This window comes from Sceloporus occidentalis, unplaced genomic scaffold (assembly GCF_023333645.1).
Source record: "Sceloporus occidentalis isolate IW3139 unplaced genomic scaffold, rSceOcc1.0.p SCAF_1, whole genome shotgun sequence".
Lineage (NCBI taxonomy): Eukaryota > Metazoa > Chordata > Lepidosauria > Squamata > Phrynosomatidae > Sceloporus > Sceloporus occidentalis.
Window position 1 is genome coordinate 57,981,007 of NW_028316981.1, and position 13,678 is coordinate 57,994,684.

A 13,678-nucleotide genomic window follows, 5' to 3' on the forward strand; every position below is an offset into this window, starting at 1 on the left:
ATACTAATTTTAAGCAAAAAAAAAAAAAAAAAAAAAAAAAAAAAAAAAAAAAAAAGAACTATTTTATGTATTATTTATTAATTAAAATAGTTATATCCTGCCTTATGTCAAAGATCTCAAGGTGGCTTACAAGAAACATTGAAACAAGCCACACAATTTAAAATAATGCAATAATTAAATAAACAAATAAAAACAAATTTAAAAGTTTTTAAAAAATTAAAAATTTGTACACGGTACTTGAGATGGTTTAGTAAGACCTAAAGGCTTTGATGAACAGCCAGGTTTTAACTTGGTACCTAAATGATATGAGTTTTGGAGCCAGTTGGGCCTCCAGGGGGAAGGCTCCTAAGTTATGGAACAACTTGCTGTCTTATTACCACCTTAGATACCTTTAAGAAGGCACTAAAGACGGATCTCTTCCAGCAGGCCTACCCACCTGATCTTCTATGAAGAACCTAAGAAAAATCCTACTTTGGCTGTAATACTGCATGTTAGATATGTTTTTATTGCCCTGAATTGTATGTTTAAGTGATGATATTTTATTGTAATCTAGATGTTATTGTGGTTTTATGCTTGTAATCCCACTTTGATCCATTGGGAGAGGCGGGTAATAGAAATAAAATTTATTATTATTATTTCACAGTTAGAGTGCCACAGCTGAGAAGGCTCTCTCCTTTGTCCCTAACACATTGTATTGATTCATTGGTGGGACACAGAGGAGCCTTCCTGCCCAGCAGATCTTAATCCTCATACAGGCACATATGGGGAGAGGCACTCCTTCAAGTATTGTGGTACCAAGACTTTAAATGTCACTAAAAGTACCTTGAATTCAGATTGTAAACATACAGGCAGCCAGTGCAATCCTTTCAAGACTAGCATGATATGGTGTTTATATGGTATTCCAGTCAGCAGTCGAGCTGCTGCATTTTGTCCTAGCTGCAGCTTCTGAGTCTTCTTCAAGGGCAGCCCCACACAGAGTGCATTGCAGTAATCTAACTGGGAGGTTCCCGGTGTATGGACTACTGTAGCTAGGTTATATCTGTTCAATAAAGGCCATAGCTGGAGCAACATTCAAAGCTGGCACCAAGCACTCCATGCCACAGAGTCCACTTGGACCTCCAGTGGCAAGTTTGGATCTCGGAGCACTCCCAATCTATGCACCTGCTCCAGGACATGTTGTTTACTCAGTTCCCAGACCCAACAACTGCCAATCCACAGAGCCTCCATCTTAATGAGATTCAGCTTCAGGTTACTGAGCCTCACCTAACCCATTACAACATTCAGACACTAGTCCAGCACCTACACAGGAAAGAGTTGGGGGGAGGAGAGGGGAGGGAGGGAAGTTGTCCCCAATGGCGGCGCGCGTGCATGTGCGCCGCCATTGGGGACAAAATCCCCGGATTTGCCATGCGCGTATGCTCAAATCCGCGCATGGCAAATCCGCGTATAAGGAGGACCGACTGTATGATCAGATCCTCATGCAACAACTAGGCTGCCTTGCATACAAAACTAATAACCTGTATGCCTAACTTGATCTACTCTTTTCATCTTGTTCAAGTACACAGCCTGCCATTTTCAACAATGGATACACCACTCTTTTCAATTCTATTTTAGATGTATTTAAAATTCTGTTCTACCTTCTGTTTCTGATTTGGTTCCTCCAGATTCTCCAAAAGGATTTGTACGTCTGTAAAACACAAAATATATCATCACATCAGTGACCACAGAATGTGAATTCACAATAATAAAACCGAGTAATATATTAAAATAAAACATGCAATATTTTCTTAGGTGGTAGTTTAAGGAGGTTAGCCCAACAGACCTCACAATACAGAATTATACTGGATATCTTGCATAAGTGTGGGCAACTGTGGTCCTCCAGATGTTTTCCAGTAGCAACTCCCATAATCCCTCACTATGAGTTACGATGACTAGGCGAGTTGGAGGTTGTAGGCCACAATCATGTGGAGGACCAAAGCTGCTCATCCTCCCTTAGATAAACAAAAACAAGTGAGAAACCCACTATCTTGTAGTAATAGCCTCCTCTTTCACTGGAAGATCAAATCAGCCCAGAACAAAATGAATCTATCTTTATTGTGCTCTGAATATTTTTCTTTCCTTTTGAAAAGATATAGTATTGCCAGAATACAATGGGCAATCCTAACCACACTAATAAAATGAAATGAAATAAAATAAAATAGTATCCTGTCTTCCTCCCAGAATTGGGACTCAAGGCAGCTTACAAACAGCAATACACTTAAAAATAGAGAAAAAGAGAACAAAATAGAATTAAACTACTTACAGTATTAAAACACTTCACATCTCTAGTTAAAAGAATAAAATGCAATTAATTGTTTTTTAATTATTTTTAAAAATAGTTTAATACTACACTGCACATCCTAGCCCATTCCTTAAAAACTTTCTGTTGTAAAAGCTTGTTGGGATAAAAAGGGTTTTGCTTGCCCATGGTGGACAGCATGAAGGGGGCCGTTCTGGATTCCCTGGGTAGGGAGTTCCAGAGCCAAGGAGCAGTCACCAAGAAGGCCCTCTCTTGTACTCATCAACTTTGCTTGTGATGGTGATGGGATTGAGAAAGGCCAATCTCCTGATGATCTCAGAGCCCAGGCAGACTCATACAGGGAGATACAGTTTGCCAGATAGTGTGGACATGAATCATATAGCAATAGCAGTAGCAAGTACATTTCTATACTGCTTATTAGTGAACTAGAACTCTATAAGTGGTTTATGATGTGTAAGCCAACTGCCCCCAACAAGCTGGGTATTCATTTTATCAACCTAAGGAAGGATGGAAGGACATTGGAGCCCTTCTCTAGGATCGAACTTACAACCCTGTGGCTGCAGTACCGGCATTTAGCCACTGCACCACCAGGACTCCTGGTCAGAACCAGCACTTTGAATTGTGCCTGGAAACAAACTGGGAACCAGTGGAGCTGTTTTTATAGGGGAGTAGTTTGGTCCCTGTAACCTGCCCCAATTAGCATACTGACTGCAGCTCTTTGAACTAGAGGAAGTTTCCAAACACTCTTCAAAGACAGCCCATGTAGAGTGAGTTACAGTAGTTCAAACAGCATGCAATTAAGGCATGTGGCCAGATCCAGCATCTCAAGAAATGTACACAGCTGGCACACAAATTTTAAATGTGCAAAAGCACTTCTAGTCACCATGGATGCCTGGGATCCAGGTTCAAAGCTGAGTCCCAGAGTACCCCCAAACTGCAAACCTGTGTCTTCAAGGAGAGCATAACCCCATCTAACACAGGCTTAATTCCTACTTCCTGATCTACTTTTCGACTGACCAGAAGCACCTCTGTCTTGTCTGGATTAAGTCTATCACTGATGGCAAGCATTCCAAATAAACATCCTCTCTTTAAATGAAACTGCATGGTGCCCATGACTAAATATAACTGCCAGCCTCAGTTAGAGTGCATATTAGGAAATCCACACTTATGTAAACTCGATTGATTCAATGAGTCTACTCTAGTTGGGACTAGCAATTGGATTTAGGTCCACTTACTAATCTATTATTAATATATTTGTTTACAAAGTAATTATTTCACACATAACTTTCTGAAAGTATTAATGGAATTTTTGTCTTCGTCAAGAGAAATATGGCTGCATTTGGCTCTCAGAAGAGACATCATTACTTTACAAATAATACTTAAAGTGAAAATTTTCTAGGCTTCCAGTATACATCACAAATAAAAGACTTTACAAAAAAAATGGATAAATAACTAAGACTCTTTAAAAAGGTAAAAACAGGACATTTTGACACTGGTTGTCTCTTGTTTTCACAGTTTAAAAAAGTGAATCTTTCACTGAACTATGAAGTTGGGAGGGATATTAGTGGTCATATACTCCAAACCCATATACTCCAAGCTGCCTGATCAGCTCTGTCTAAACTCCTCCAGCAAAGGAGAGCTCATCACATCCTGAAGCACTCTGTTTTACAGTCAAACAATTCATACTTCTATGGCAATTTTACACATTTTACACCTCTAGAAATAAAATAAGAGGCAAATTATTGGTAACTAATCAGCTAATCTGTGCAGCTATTCTGTTTATTTAAAGCACTGTACAAGAAGCCACAGGATTCCTTTAGCCTACCACAGAGAAAGTACATTTCAGTTATGTGCTGACTAAAAATTGTAAGTGTTATTCTGAGTTCTCACTGGAATGCATCTGTTCAACAGAATTAAATATAGGTGCATATTAGCCTTTCAGCTTTGGCATCATAGTTGTTACAACACAATGCTAACAAGCTACCTGATTAAAATCTGAAACAAACTTATTGTCCTTTCCACTGATGAGACTCAGCACAGCAAGGCTCAGTTACAGCCTTTTCAGTGGAAGAGCCTATGTCTCCATAACAGCAAAGCTTAAAAATATCTTGACTTACATCTTCATTATGGTCACTGAATCTCAGCACTATTGTTCATAAGAAAAACAGTACTCATGGACATTTGCTCTCCTGACCTACACCTCTCCCTGTTATAAGAATGTTCATTAAGAGAAAAGGAAGTTCATCCATTCTTTGGTTCATAGGAATCTCTTGCAACTGTCAGCCACAATGAGCAGAATCTCTGTATCATGGTCAGCATATTAACTATACTGAGGATATGCAAGTTGTAACAGGAATTTGCAAATATCAAGCAGTGGTTCTCCTTGTGCTGCCATTCCCATTCAAATTACAAATCTTGGTACACTTGCACAATACTAGGATACAAAGTATTACTGCATATCTATACTTTGGTTTTGAGTTTCTTTCTCATTGCATTTCAACCATGGCTCCAAGTCACAAGTGTGTCAGCACTATTGCCTGGCGTCCAAAGCACACTGCCTGTTCACTATTTTATAAATATATCACCACATAATCTGTAAGGACAAAAAAATTCCAATATTATGAATAACTTCACAAGAATGTTCAAAACTTCGTACATCGCTGTACTTCTGTGTAACCCGCTTTGATCTATTAAGGAAAAGTGGGCTATAAATAAACAGATTATTATTATTATTATTATTATTATTATTATTATTATTATTATTAAAATTTGAACAAAATCATCTTTAAATGTAGGGGGGAGAAGCAATATTGGGAAGTGGGTGAGCAAAAGATATTTGAAACAGCTAACAATTTTTCTTTCCAATACATACTATTCTAGAAGCCTAGATCATTTTCACTCACCTTTTTTAACTTAGGAAGAAAATCACCAGAGTACCATCACCAACTGGAGGCAGGGCTACCACATTTCTCTTGAGTTTCCAAGAGGAAATACCCAAGGTGCTTGGGCAAGTGAGCAATAGGAAAGGAAAATATACTTTTTAACAAACAAAAAGTTGAAAAGCTTGCACAACAGGGTGAAAGATGTCTGCTGCAAGAAATATAACACTGCACAGAGAAGCTCAAGCATCAAGCAATTTCCCAACTGTGAAAAGATCTGATTTTGAATCTGTTCTCTAACTTAATAGCCATGAACCCCAATCAGGCTTCACTCTCAGAGACCTAAAATCAGCCTCAAGCCTTGTCTTACATCCTAGTTATAAACAAGGCATTTGGGCTCATCCATCATTAAAATGGATGAAAGAAGTAAGGGCAAATCAAATTTGTGAACAGGAAGGCATGGAGTGAAAGTAAGTACATGATCCACAAAGCCTGCTCCCAATCACTTAATCATGGCTAAGGGATTGCGAGTGATATTCTGAGTAGCTTCAAAGACATCAACAGGAGGCACTGCAGATTGTCTGTCAGTTTCATTTGCTCTGAGATTTTTTTGTGGGCTCACAATTCTAAATCCTCTGCTGCTGTTACCTTACCTGCCCGCCTGCCCTGAAGTTTTGGCTTGACCGGGTTGATCTTCGCTTACTGGAGAAATGATATCAAATTGTATAGGTGTGTCAGGTGCAACAAGGGAATCCAAGGAAAGTGCTGATAAAGATGCCGAATCTGATGCTAAAGATCCAGTACTACTGGTACGAGTTGTGGGAGGACGGGTCTGCCTAAAGAAAGGCAAAAAGAAGAAAACCTGTAAGAAAGACCAGAAGGAAATTTCTCCAGCTATTTAAATGTTTTCTGTAGAAGGGAAAATTCAGAAACCACTAGTCCTCATCATAAATTATTATTCTCTCCTCACATACTAGAGAAGCCATCTACCTCCAACACATTCCATCTGAAGTAAGTAGAATGGTCCTCTAAAAATCATAAATAATTTCAGGATCACTGCCTTGTTGAAGGCAAATCTCTCTAGCAGGGGTAGGCAACCTGCGGCCCGCGGGACGGATGCGGCCCAACAAGGCCTTGGGACCGGCCCCAGCCCGGTCCTGCCGCCAATTGCCGCCGGAGCCTTTGGCCTCTTGCGTGAGGGCGTGGGGCCTTTGGCCTATCAGGAGGAGGCGGGCAATGGGGGGCAAGTGGCAGGCAAGGGGGGCAAGTGTCTATAGAAGCCTCCGAAACATGCATTTATATTAACATTTTTTAAAAAAAAATCAGCAAATTTGTTAGCGTGTCCTCCATTTTTTAAAAAAGTGTCCTCCATTTGAAATTTTTGTCCTACATTTGTCCCGGTTTATTTATTTATTTAATTTTTTTTAAAAAGAATTTGTTTATTTATTTATTTATTTATTTATTGGCTTCGGCCCCCCAATTGTCTGAGGGACAGCAATCCGGCCCCCGGCTCAAAAAGGTTGCTTACCCCTGCTCTCTAGTAAGACAGACTGTACAGAAGGCAGAAGAAAGTACACTGTACAGTCTGTATATAAGATATGCTAAAAAGAAATGCAAGTGCTAAAAGTGCGATGCTGACATAAAGATCACGATAATTCAAAACCAAAAGACAGACTACACAACACCACTCATCAATTTATATCAAACTCAAATTAATCTTCAGTAATATTTTAGAATAGCCTTCACAAATCCTCCAAATAAGGAAACTTGCTATCAGTGGGATAATCATGATTTAAAGGACATGTTAATTTTAAAAGATCTGATGTTATGCAACTTACGCTGTTGGCCTCATGCTCTCATGTCTCTGCTGGAAGGAAGGAGAGGGAGTGACAGCTTCCAGTGCCGACTGATTTACACGTGCAGCCATCTCCTGTTTGTTGGAAGCAAAACAAAGAAATGCCTTACATTATGTTACATTATAATAAAGTGTTTCCTTTCACTCACATCTGAATGTTAGCTAGGACATTAAGACTTCTTACTGACAGTTATATGGCACAACAGAAGCCATAAATCTATGCTTACATTTATTTTGACATTAAAAAATAACTGATTCACATTACCTCTGGGTTTTCACTCAGGTATATCTGCTTGGAGATGTTGTTTATCGTGCATATCCACTGAAAAATAAAGTCAAGAAGTGCAACTGTCTATAACAGCTCATAATAATTTTCTACATATATATATATATTTCAACTCATTTCTTTACATAACATGCCTCCTATGTCTGTTGCATTTCAAAATATTTTTTGAGAGAGATAAAAATGTGTTGATACATCCTTTTGATGCCAAAAAATCGGAAGGTGATAATCAGCTATTGACTTTTTTGGTCAACAATACTTGGTTACTAACCTGAATATAACTACTTGAGAACACTTATTCAATTTGCCAACAAATTGTTGACAATTTGATGGTGCATACACACAAACTTTAATAATTTGGAGTCCTATGAGTCTCTATATATTCCTCCCCTTTCAAACAGTCTCTGCTTTTAGAAGTTCCTCGGTTCTACTATATCAGTTCCTATTAGTGGAACTTAAGTGCACACACACACGCACACACATAAAGACATCTGATTTTGGTAACAGTTTTTATACCTTCCAAAGAACATTTGAATTGTTTTGCTATAGAAAACAATAATGGAATCTATTGGGACATTAAAAGATTAACTTGCTAAATGCAACATAGGCTTTTGAAGGTGGACACAGATGTGTCAGTCTTTAAAGAAGAGCTTCTTAAGCAGATCCTAGGATGGTCTTCAGGGAAATCCATTAATTGTGGGGGGGGGGGGTCGATATTTTCTTTGTTTTCCTAGTCACTTCATGTTTTTCCTGTTACATTCAATTTTAAGGTAACAACTTCATCTTTTTAAGTGCTCATTTTATTTCCTCCCTCCCCCCACTAGTCTCCATAAAGGAAATCAATTTCCAATACAATTTGGTGTTTATACTGTCTATTTTCCTAGGGAAAATATTTTAATTATATATTTATTTTAAAATTATAAATATAAATTATTTATATACTTTATAAAAATATACAGTATCTAAAAGTATAAAAAGGAGAGCCAGCATGGTATAATAATGGTTTGAGCCTTGTACTACAACTCTGGGGACCAGGGTTTGAGTCCCCTGATCAAGCTGTGGAAACCCACTGGGAGACCTTGGGCAAATCACACTCTCTCAGCCTCAGATGAAGGCAATTGCAAACCCTCTCTCTACAAATCTTGCCAAGAAACTCCTCTGATAGGCTAGTATTAGGGTCATCATCAATAAATAATCATAAGTTGGAAATGATTTGAAGGTATGCAACAATAACAACAATTTTCCTGGGGAGTAGGTCCACAGCTTTCATCATATTGTCAAAGAAGAACCCTCCCCCCCAAAAAGCTAAGAAACATTGCTAAAAGAGTGGAATGCTTGTTTACTGCTCTCCTGCTCTCCATGACACTTTGTAATTTAACATCCATTATGCTGAGCAGCTTACCTCTTCGTAGTCCTTTTTGCTCTCTGCTTGCAAAATAGAAGATCTTGCAGAAAAAGATACAAAAAGATTTAGCTGCGCATCTTGAAAGAAAAACTAACCTTTGATCAATTTGAAAAACTAACCTTTGATCGTTTGCATTTAGTCAATATTTTTCTTTATTCAAAACATAATTAACATTTAATGTTCTCTGAACTCAGAATGGAACAGTCCAAATGTGTATTTCACATTTGGAGTACTCATCAGTACATTGGTGGCTGCCAGAGGTGATACATACCCAGCTGTGCCCATGAGCTATGGTCTTGAGTATCGCGGATATAAATGAAAGTGTGAGGAAGGGTCCCAGACTATGAGATATCTATTGTTACAAGACTTTGGTCCTACACAGAACGTCAAGCCTTAATCAACTGACTTATTTTATGCACACAACACTTTGGACTTCATTAATAATGTTGGATGATAGCCTGTTGGTGAATACCCACAGTGTGCATCAGTCTTATGGCACTGCAATTCACTTTTTTAGTCACTGAAGAGCATGAATTCTTTACCACACAATGACCAACCTGCCCCTTGAACCCAGTCCTTTCTTAATTGGTAGAGAGTGGTGGGAGCAGCACACAAACATCCAACTCTCTGTACAGCTAGATGCACAGCAACGATATTATGAGCAGAGAACTCCTCCAAAGCAAATATCTGGGTTCAAGGGACTACAGTTGAGAAAAGGTTGGTGGCGGGGGGGAGGTTGGATAGGAAACTATCATACACCTTCCAACGCAGGGCAGCAGCCTATCAGTTTTACACAATGGCTATTTTCCCATTTTGTTTAGTTAAAAACAAAAATTCATGTCATACCTCTTTCTGCCTGCTAACCCACCCACCTACACTAAGCCCTTTCAAAAAATAAATCTCTCAAAGAAGCAACAAGTACACTGTTTTTCAACAGAAACATTAGCTAACACTAAGAAGAAATAGGAATAAATACATACTTTTTGCCATCAAAAGATGTTATTTGAAAGCAGTATCTTCTGTCTTCACAGTCCACAGCCATGACTGAACAGTTGTCTATATCCATAACAAGTCCTCCAGCTACATCGCCTCTTGCCTGGCTCATTAGATTTCCACCCTGAGTGAAGTAAAACTGTCTGTCCCAGCTGGAAGACACGAGTCCTGTTTTACTGAAATAAGAAAGTAGATTGTCTTAATATATTTATCATTAAAAATACGAGACTGAATTTTATCTGGACTACTAGATACAATGTCTAAAATGTATTAAAATACAGTGGGCCCTCTCCTTATGCAGGGGATCCATTCCCCCCCCCCCCCGCATAAGGGAAAATCTGCGTATGCTTGCGCCCCATAGGAAATAATGGGGCATGTGCATGTGGTGGCGGTGCAGTGCGCGCACCATTGTTTTATCGTTGTGTGGCTTCCATGTAAGCAGGAAGCCATGTATAGTGTGCCCACATATGGCGCGGGCGCACTGTAAAAACAATGAGTAAATAAATGCATCCAAGTGACCAAACATAAAGATGGTACAAAAATCAAATAGAGTTTTTACAAATGTACATCACTGATAGCTAATTTTAAAGGGTATTGCTTTATATATTATCTAAGGCTTTGAAGCAATCATACAATAACTACCACATCCTCTCTCATTCAACCATGTCCTGGAGTGCATTAAGTGGAAAAGTAATTGTTCACTAGCTACAGATGAATATGGCCACAAGAAAGATATCAGTCACAGGCCCCATCCCACTGTGGTTCCAATTCAGTATTGTCAGAAATATTCAAAGAATTTGTTATGTAAAGACAGTGAGAAGGTTGAATTTGGAAAGTGATAAGGCTCATTAAAGCTACTACAAGTACAGAAAACAATCTGGATAAGGAAACAACCATATAAATCAATGGGGGGAAAGAATGGCCTACACTCAAGTTCCAAAAGTAGTCAGATTAACTGCAGACAAATTTCACATGCAGGAAAAGCGGCGGTGGCGAAGGGGGGGAAGAATCTAGAAATACTTTTAAGACTGATTCATTTTAACCTGAACTTCCATAGATGTCAGTCTGCATCAGGCATACTGACAAAATTAATATCAAATCCAGGTACATTAACAGTTACATAGTTATAATAATAATAATAGGATTTATTTATATACCGCCCAATCACTGGGAATCTGAGCGGTTTACAACAGAGGGGATAACAGACGGTTCCCTGCCCACAGGCTTACAATCTAAAAGACACGACACAAAAGGAAAAGGGAATGGTAAGGGGGGGAGATCAGGTCCAACAGTTCTTATCTCCCTCGGAGGCCTGGACCAAGGCAGATGGACTGGAGGGAGGGCTCTTCTTCTTCCAGGCTCGCCTGGTGGAGCTAGCCTGCCTCTCTCCCTCAAGATGGTGGCTGAAGGGAGGGCTTGTCTTCTTCCAGGCAGACAGTTGGAGCTAGCCTGCCTCTCTCTCCCTCAAGATAGTTGTAGGGGTGGGATTGCAGTACAATAGCAAACAAACAGATGCAATTTGTGATACTTGCCATAAACCTTCAAACATTTCTGTAAGGTGATACAGGTTTGTCATATTCCCTCCTCCCACTTTCCTTTTTATGCCAGCATAAACTCTCTCTTTGAAACTGCTTCATTTGAAGTTGTTATTTAACGTCTATACAGAACTATCAGGAAGTACTAAAGTTCATTCAGTGACACTGAGCCAGTCATCAACTCTCAACCTAACTCATCTCACAAAGTTATTGTGTACAAGAAGGAAGGCCATTACTTAGTTTTGAACTCCATGGAAGAAAAGTAAGAAATAAATAAAATAAAATTCCAAAGAGACAATCCACTTTTAAAATTAAATAATGTCTTTGTTTTGTGAAGTGCTAGCTGCTGTGACAAGCATAACAAATGAAGGTTCAAGTGTCTTCCCATGTGTGCCTACCCCTCCCTGGATCTCAGCCAGAGAACCCTGAGGCATCCTAAAAATTAGTACTGTGGCATGAGGTTTTACAGACAAGACCAGCTACATAAACCTGTGATGTTTATCTGTTATCCACAGAAAGAGTGATTTTAAACTGTAATATATATAAATAACATCTGTTTAGAATGCATCAGAAATCATCCACCTGTCTCATTTTAAATTACAACACAGCTTGCAAGAACTTGTCCACTGCTATCAAAGGGTTAAACCCATTTTATTGTCAATTAGAGTAGATCCATTGAAATCAATATGGCTCATAGTAGTTATTTATTTGAATGGGTCTACTTTAGTTAGGACTAAAACTGGATTTAGTCCCCTGAGCTACTGAAACTCTTGTACAGAAGATATTGGTTCTTACTTCCTTGCATTAAGATAACCAGCTTTTCGAGTAAGGTTCCTTTGTGGAGGAAATTTTGTAGTATCAGGGTCAGGCAAATAGAGTGGGTCACTGGCTATCTCCAAATCCTCTATAGTCTGCTGCATGATCTCTACTTCACGATTCATTTCTTTCCGAACCCTAAAAACAAGGGGAAGTTTTAAAATTTCAGTTATAGGAACTGTAAGACAACTTTTAAAAAAGAAATGTTGATGCACTGGTTCTATAGGGAAAAACATAACTTACTCTTGAACACTTGTTCCAATATTTGTTAAAAATTCTTCCAGCTGTTCAGAAAGATTTTCTGAGCCCATCTTAAAGAAGCTTATCTTTTTTTTAAAAAAAAAAAAAAGAAGACAATTAAATTGTTAAAATACATAATTTATATTAAAACATATATTTTTATTCATGCAGATATAATTCAGTTTTAGACCTAAGGTAAGACACAAAATACACTGTGCTTACATATTAATCACATGTCCATAGCATGTGATTAAAGGTACATCTGCACTGTAAAAAGAATGCAGTTTGGCACCACTTTGACTGCCATGGCTCTGTCCTGGTATTGTGAGGCACCAGCCCTCTTTTGCAGGGAAGGCTAAAGAACATGTAAAACTATAAATCCCAGGATGTCATAGGATGGAGCTACAGCACTTAAAATGATGTCCAACTGTATTATTTCTACAGTGTAGATGGACCATAAGTAAAGGGCAACTTGAGAAAAATATTTACTTGTTTCCTGTTTACAACTAGTGTAGAAGAAGGGAGAGCCACTTTTGGATAAACTGAACCATGTTCAACCTGTGTTTATATATGCTTACTTTTCTCTAAAACAGATACTCAGGGATAGCAATCTTCAGTCTTCCTGGTTTATTTAGAGATGCAGGTTTATGTACTGGATTGCAGATACAGAAGAAGCTTGAATGTTCAGAGCACTACTGTCAGATATTGTCAAACCTGTTTCTTTGTTCCTTCTTTTGTCCTTAACTTTTACTTATAGAATCAAAATTTATGTTGGTGCCATGAAAATTCAGTACACAGCCTTGTATCATTGCCAAGGACACTACAGAAATTCTTGACATTACAAAATCCAAAATGCAATGAAAGGGTTTTCACATTTGTCTCTGGAGCAGTGTCACTGTGGGACATCCAGTAACTCTTAACATCAAATGCCCTATTTCTGCAAATAATCACCTGAGCTTGCATGTAACCTAATAAGGGTTCTAACATGGCAATTTTCTTCTTATACTGCAAAGTATTTAATGCACAGAAATAATGCATCATAGTCTGATGTTGTTTCTTTCGGGACGTATACACATCTTCCGTAACTTCATATTTGACCTAAAGAGAAACAGAAAAACAGGATTTCTGACTCATGACAGAACATTTTAACATAAAAAGATATTATATAGAATTTATGGAACAATAATTCCCTTATGAATTGAGAAAGATCTAAAATAAACATTCATCTTTTTAAAAAAGAATTTCTGTATTTCATTCTGATCTTAATGATCACAAATGTAAAGTATTTAAAAATATCCTACATGGCAACATCACATGGGAAAACAATTTTGTTTTCTGTACAATAGCACCTGAATTGTTAAGAGCATATAACC

General features: G+C 38.3%; 1 protein-coding gene across 2 annotated transcripts in view; it reads right to left on the reverse strand.

Moving 5' to 3' along the window:
- The window catches only part of APPL1 (adaptor protein, phosphotyrosine interacting with PH domain and leucine zipper 1), a 45,702-nt gene that overhangs the window by 14,453 nt on the left and 17,571 nt on the right, over positions 1 to 13,678 (reverse strand). For both annotated transcript variants that reach the window (XM_089522252.1, XM_089522243.1), the window contains 9 exons: positions 13,257 to 13,403; positions 12,309 to 12,391; positions 12,045 to 12,203; positions 9,702 to 9,890; positions 8,719 to 8,761; positions 7,299 to 7,355; positions 7,017 to 7,108; positions 5,832 to 6,014; positions 1,638 to 1,687 (listed from right to left, as the gene is read on the reverse strand). In XM_089522252.1, the coding sequence (XP_089378378.1) occupies positions 1,638 to 1,687; positions 5,832 to 6,014; positions 7,017 to 7,108; positions 7,299 to 7,355; positions 8,719 to 8,761; positions 9,702 to 9,890; positions 12,045 to 12,203; positions 12,309 to 12,391; positions 13,257 to 13,403 (1,003 nt within the window). The remainder of the gene's footprint in view (positions 1 to 1,637; positions 1,688 to 5,831; positions 6,015 to 7,016; positions 7,109 to 7,298; positions 7,356 to 8,718; positions 8,762 to 9,701; positions 9,891 to 12,044; positions 12,204 to 12,308; positions 12,392 to 13,256; positions 13,404 to 13,678) is intronic.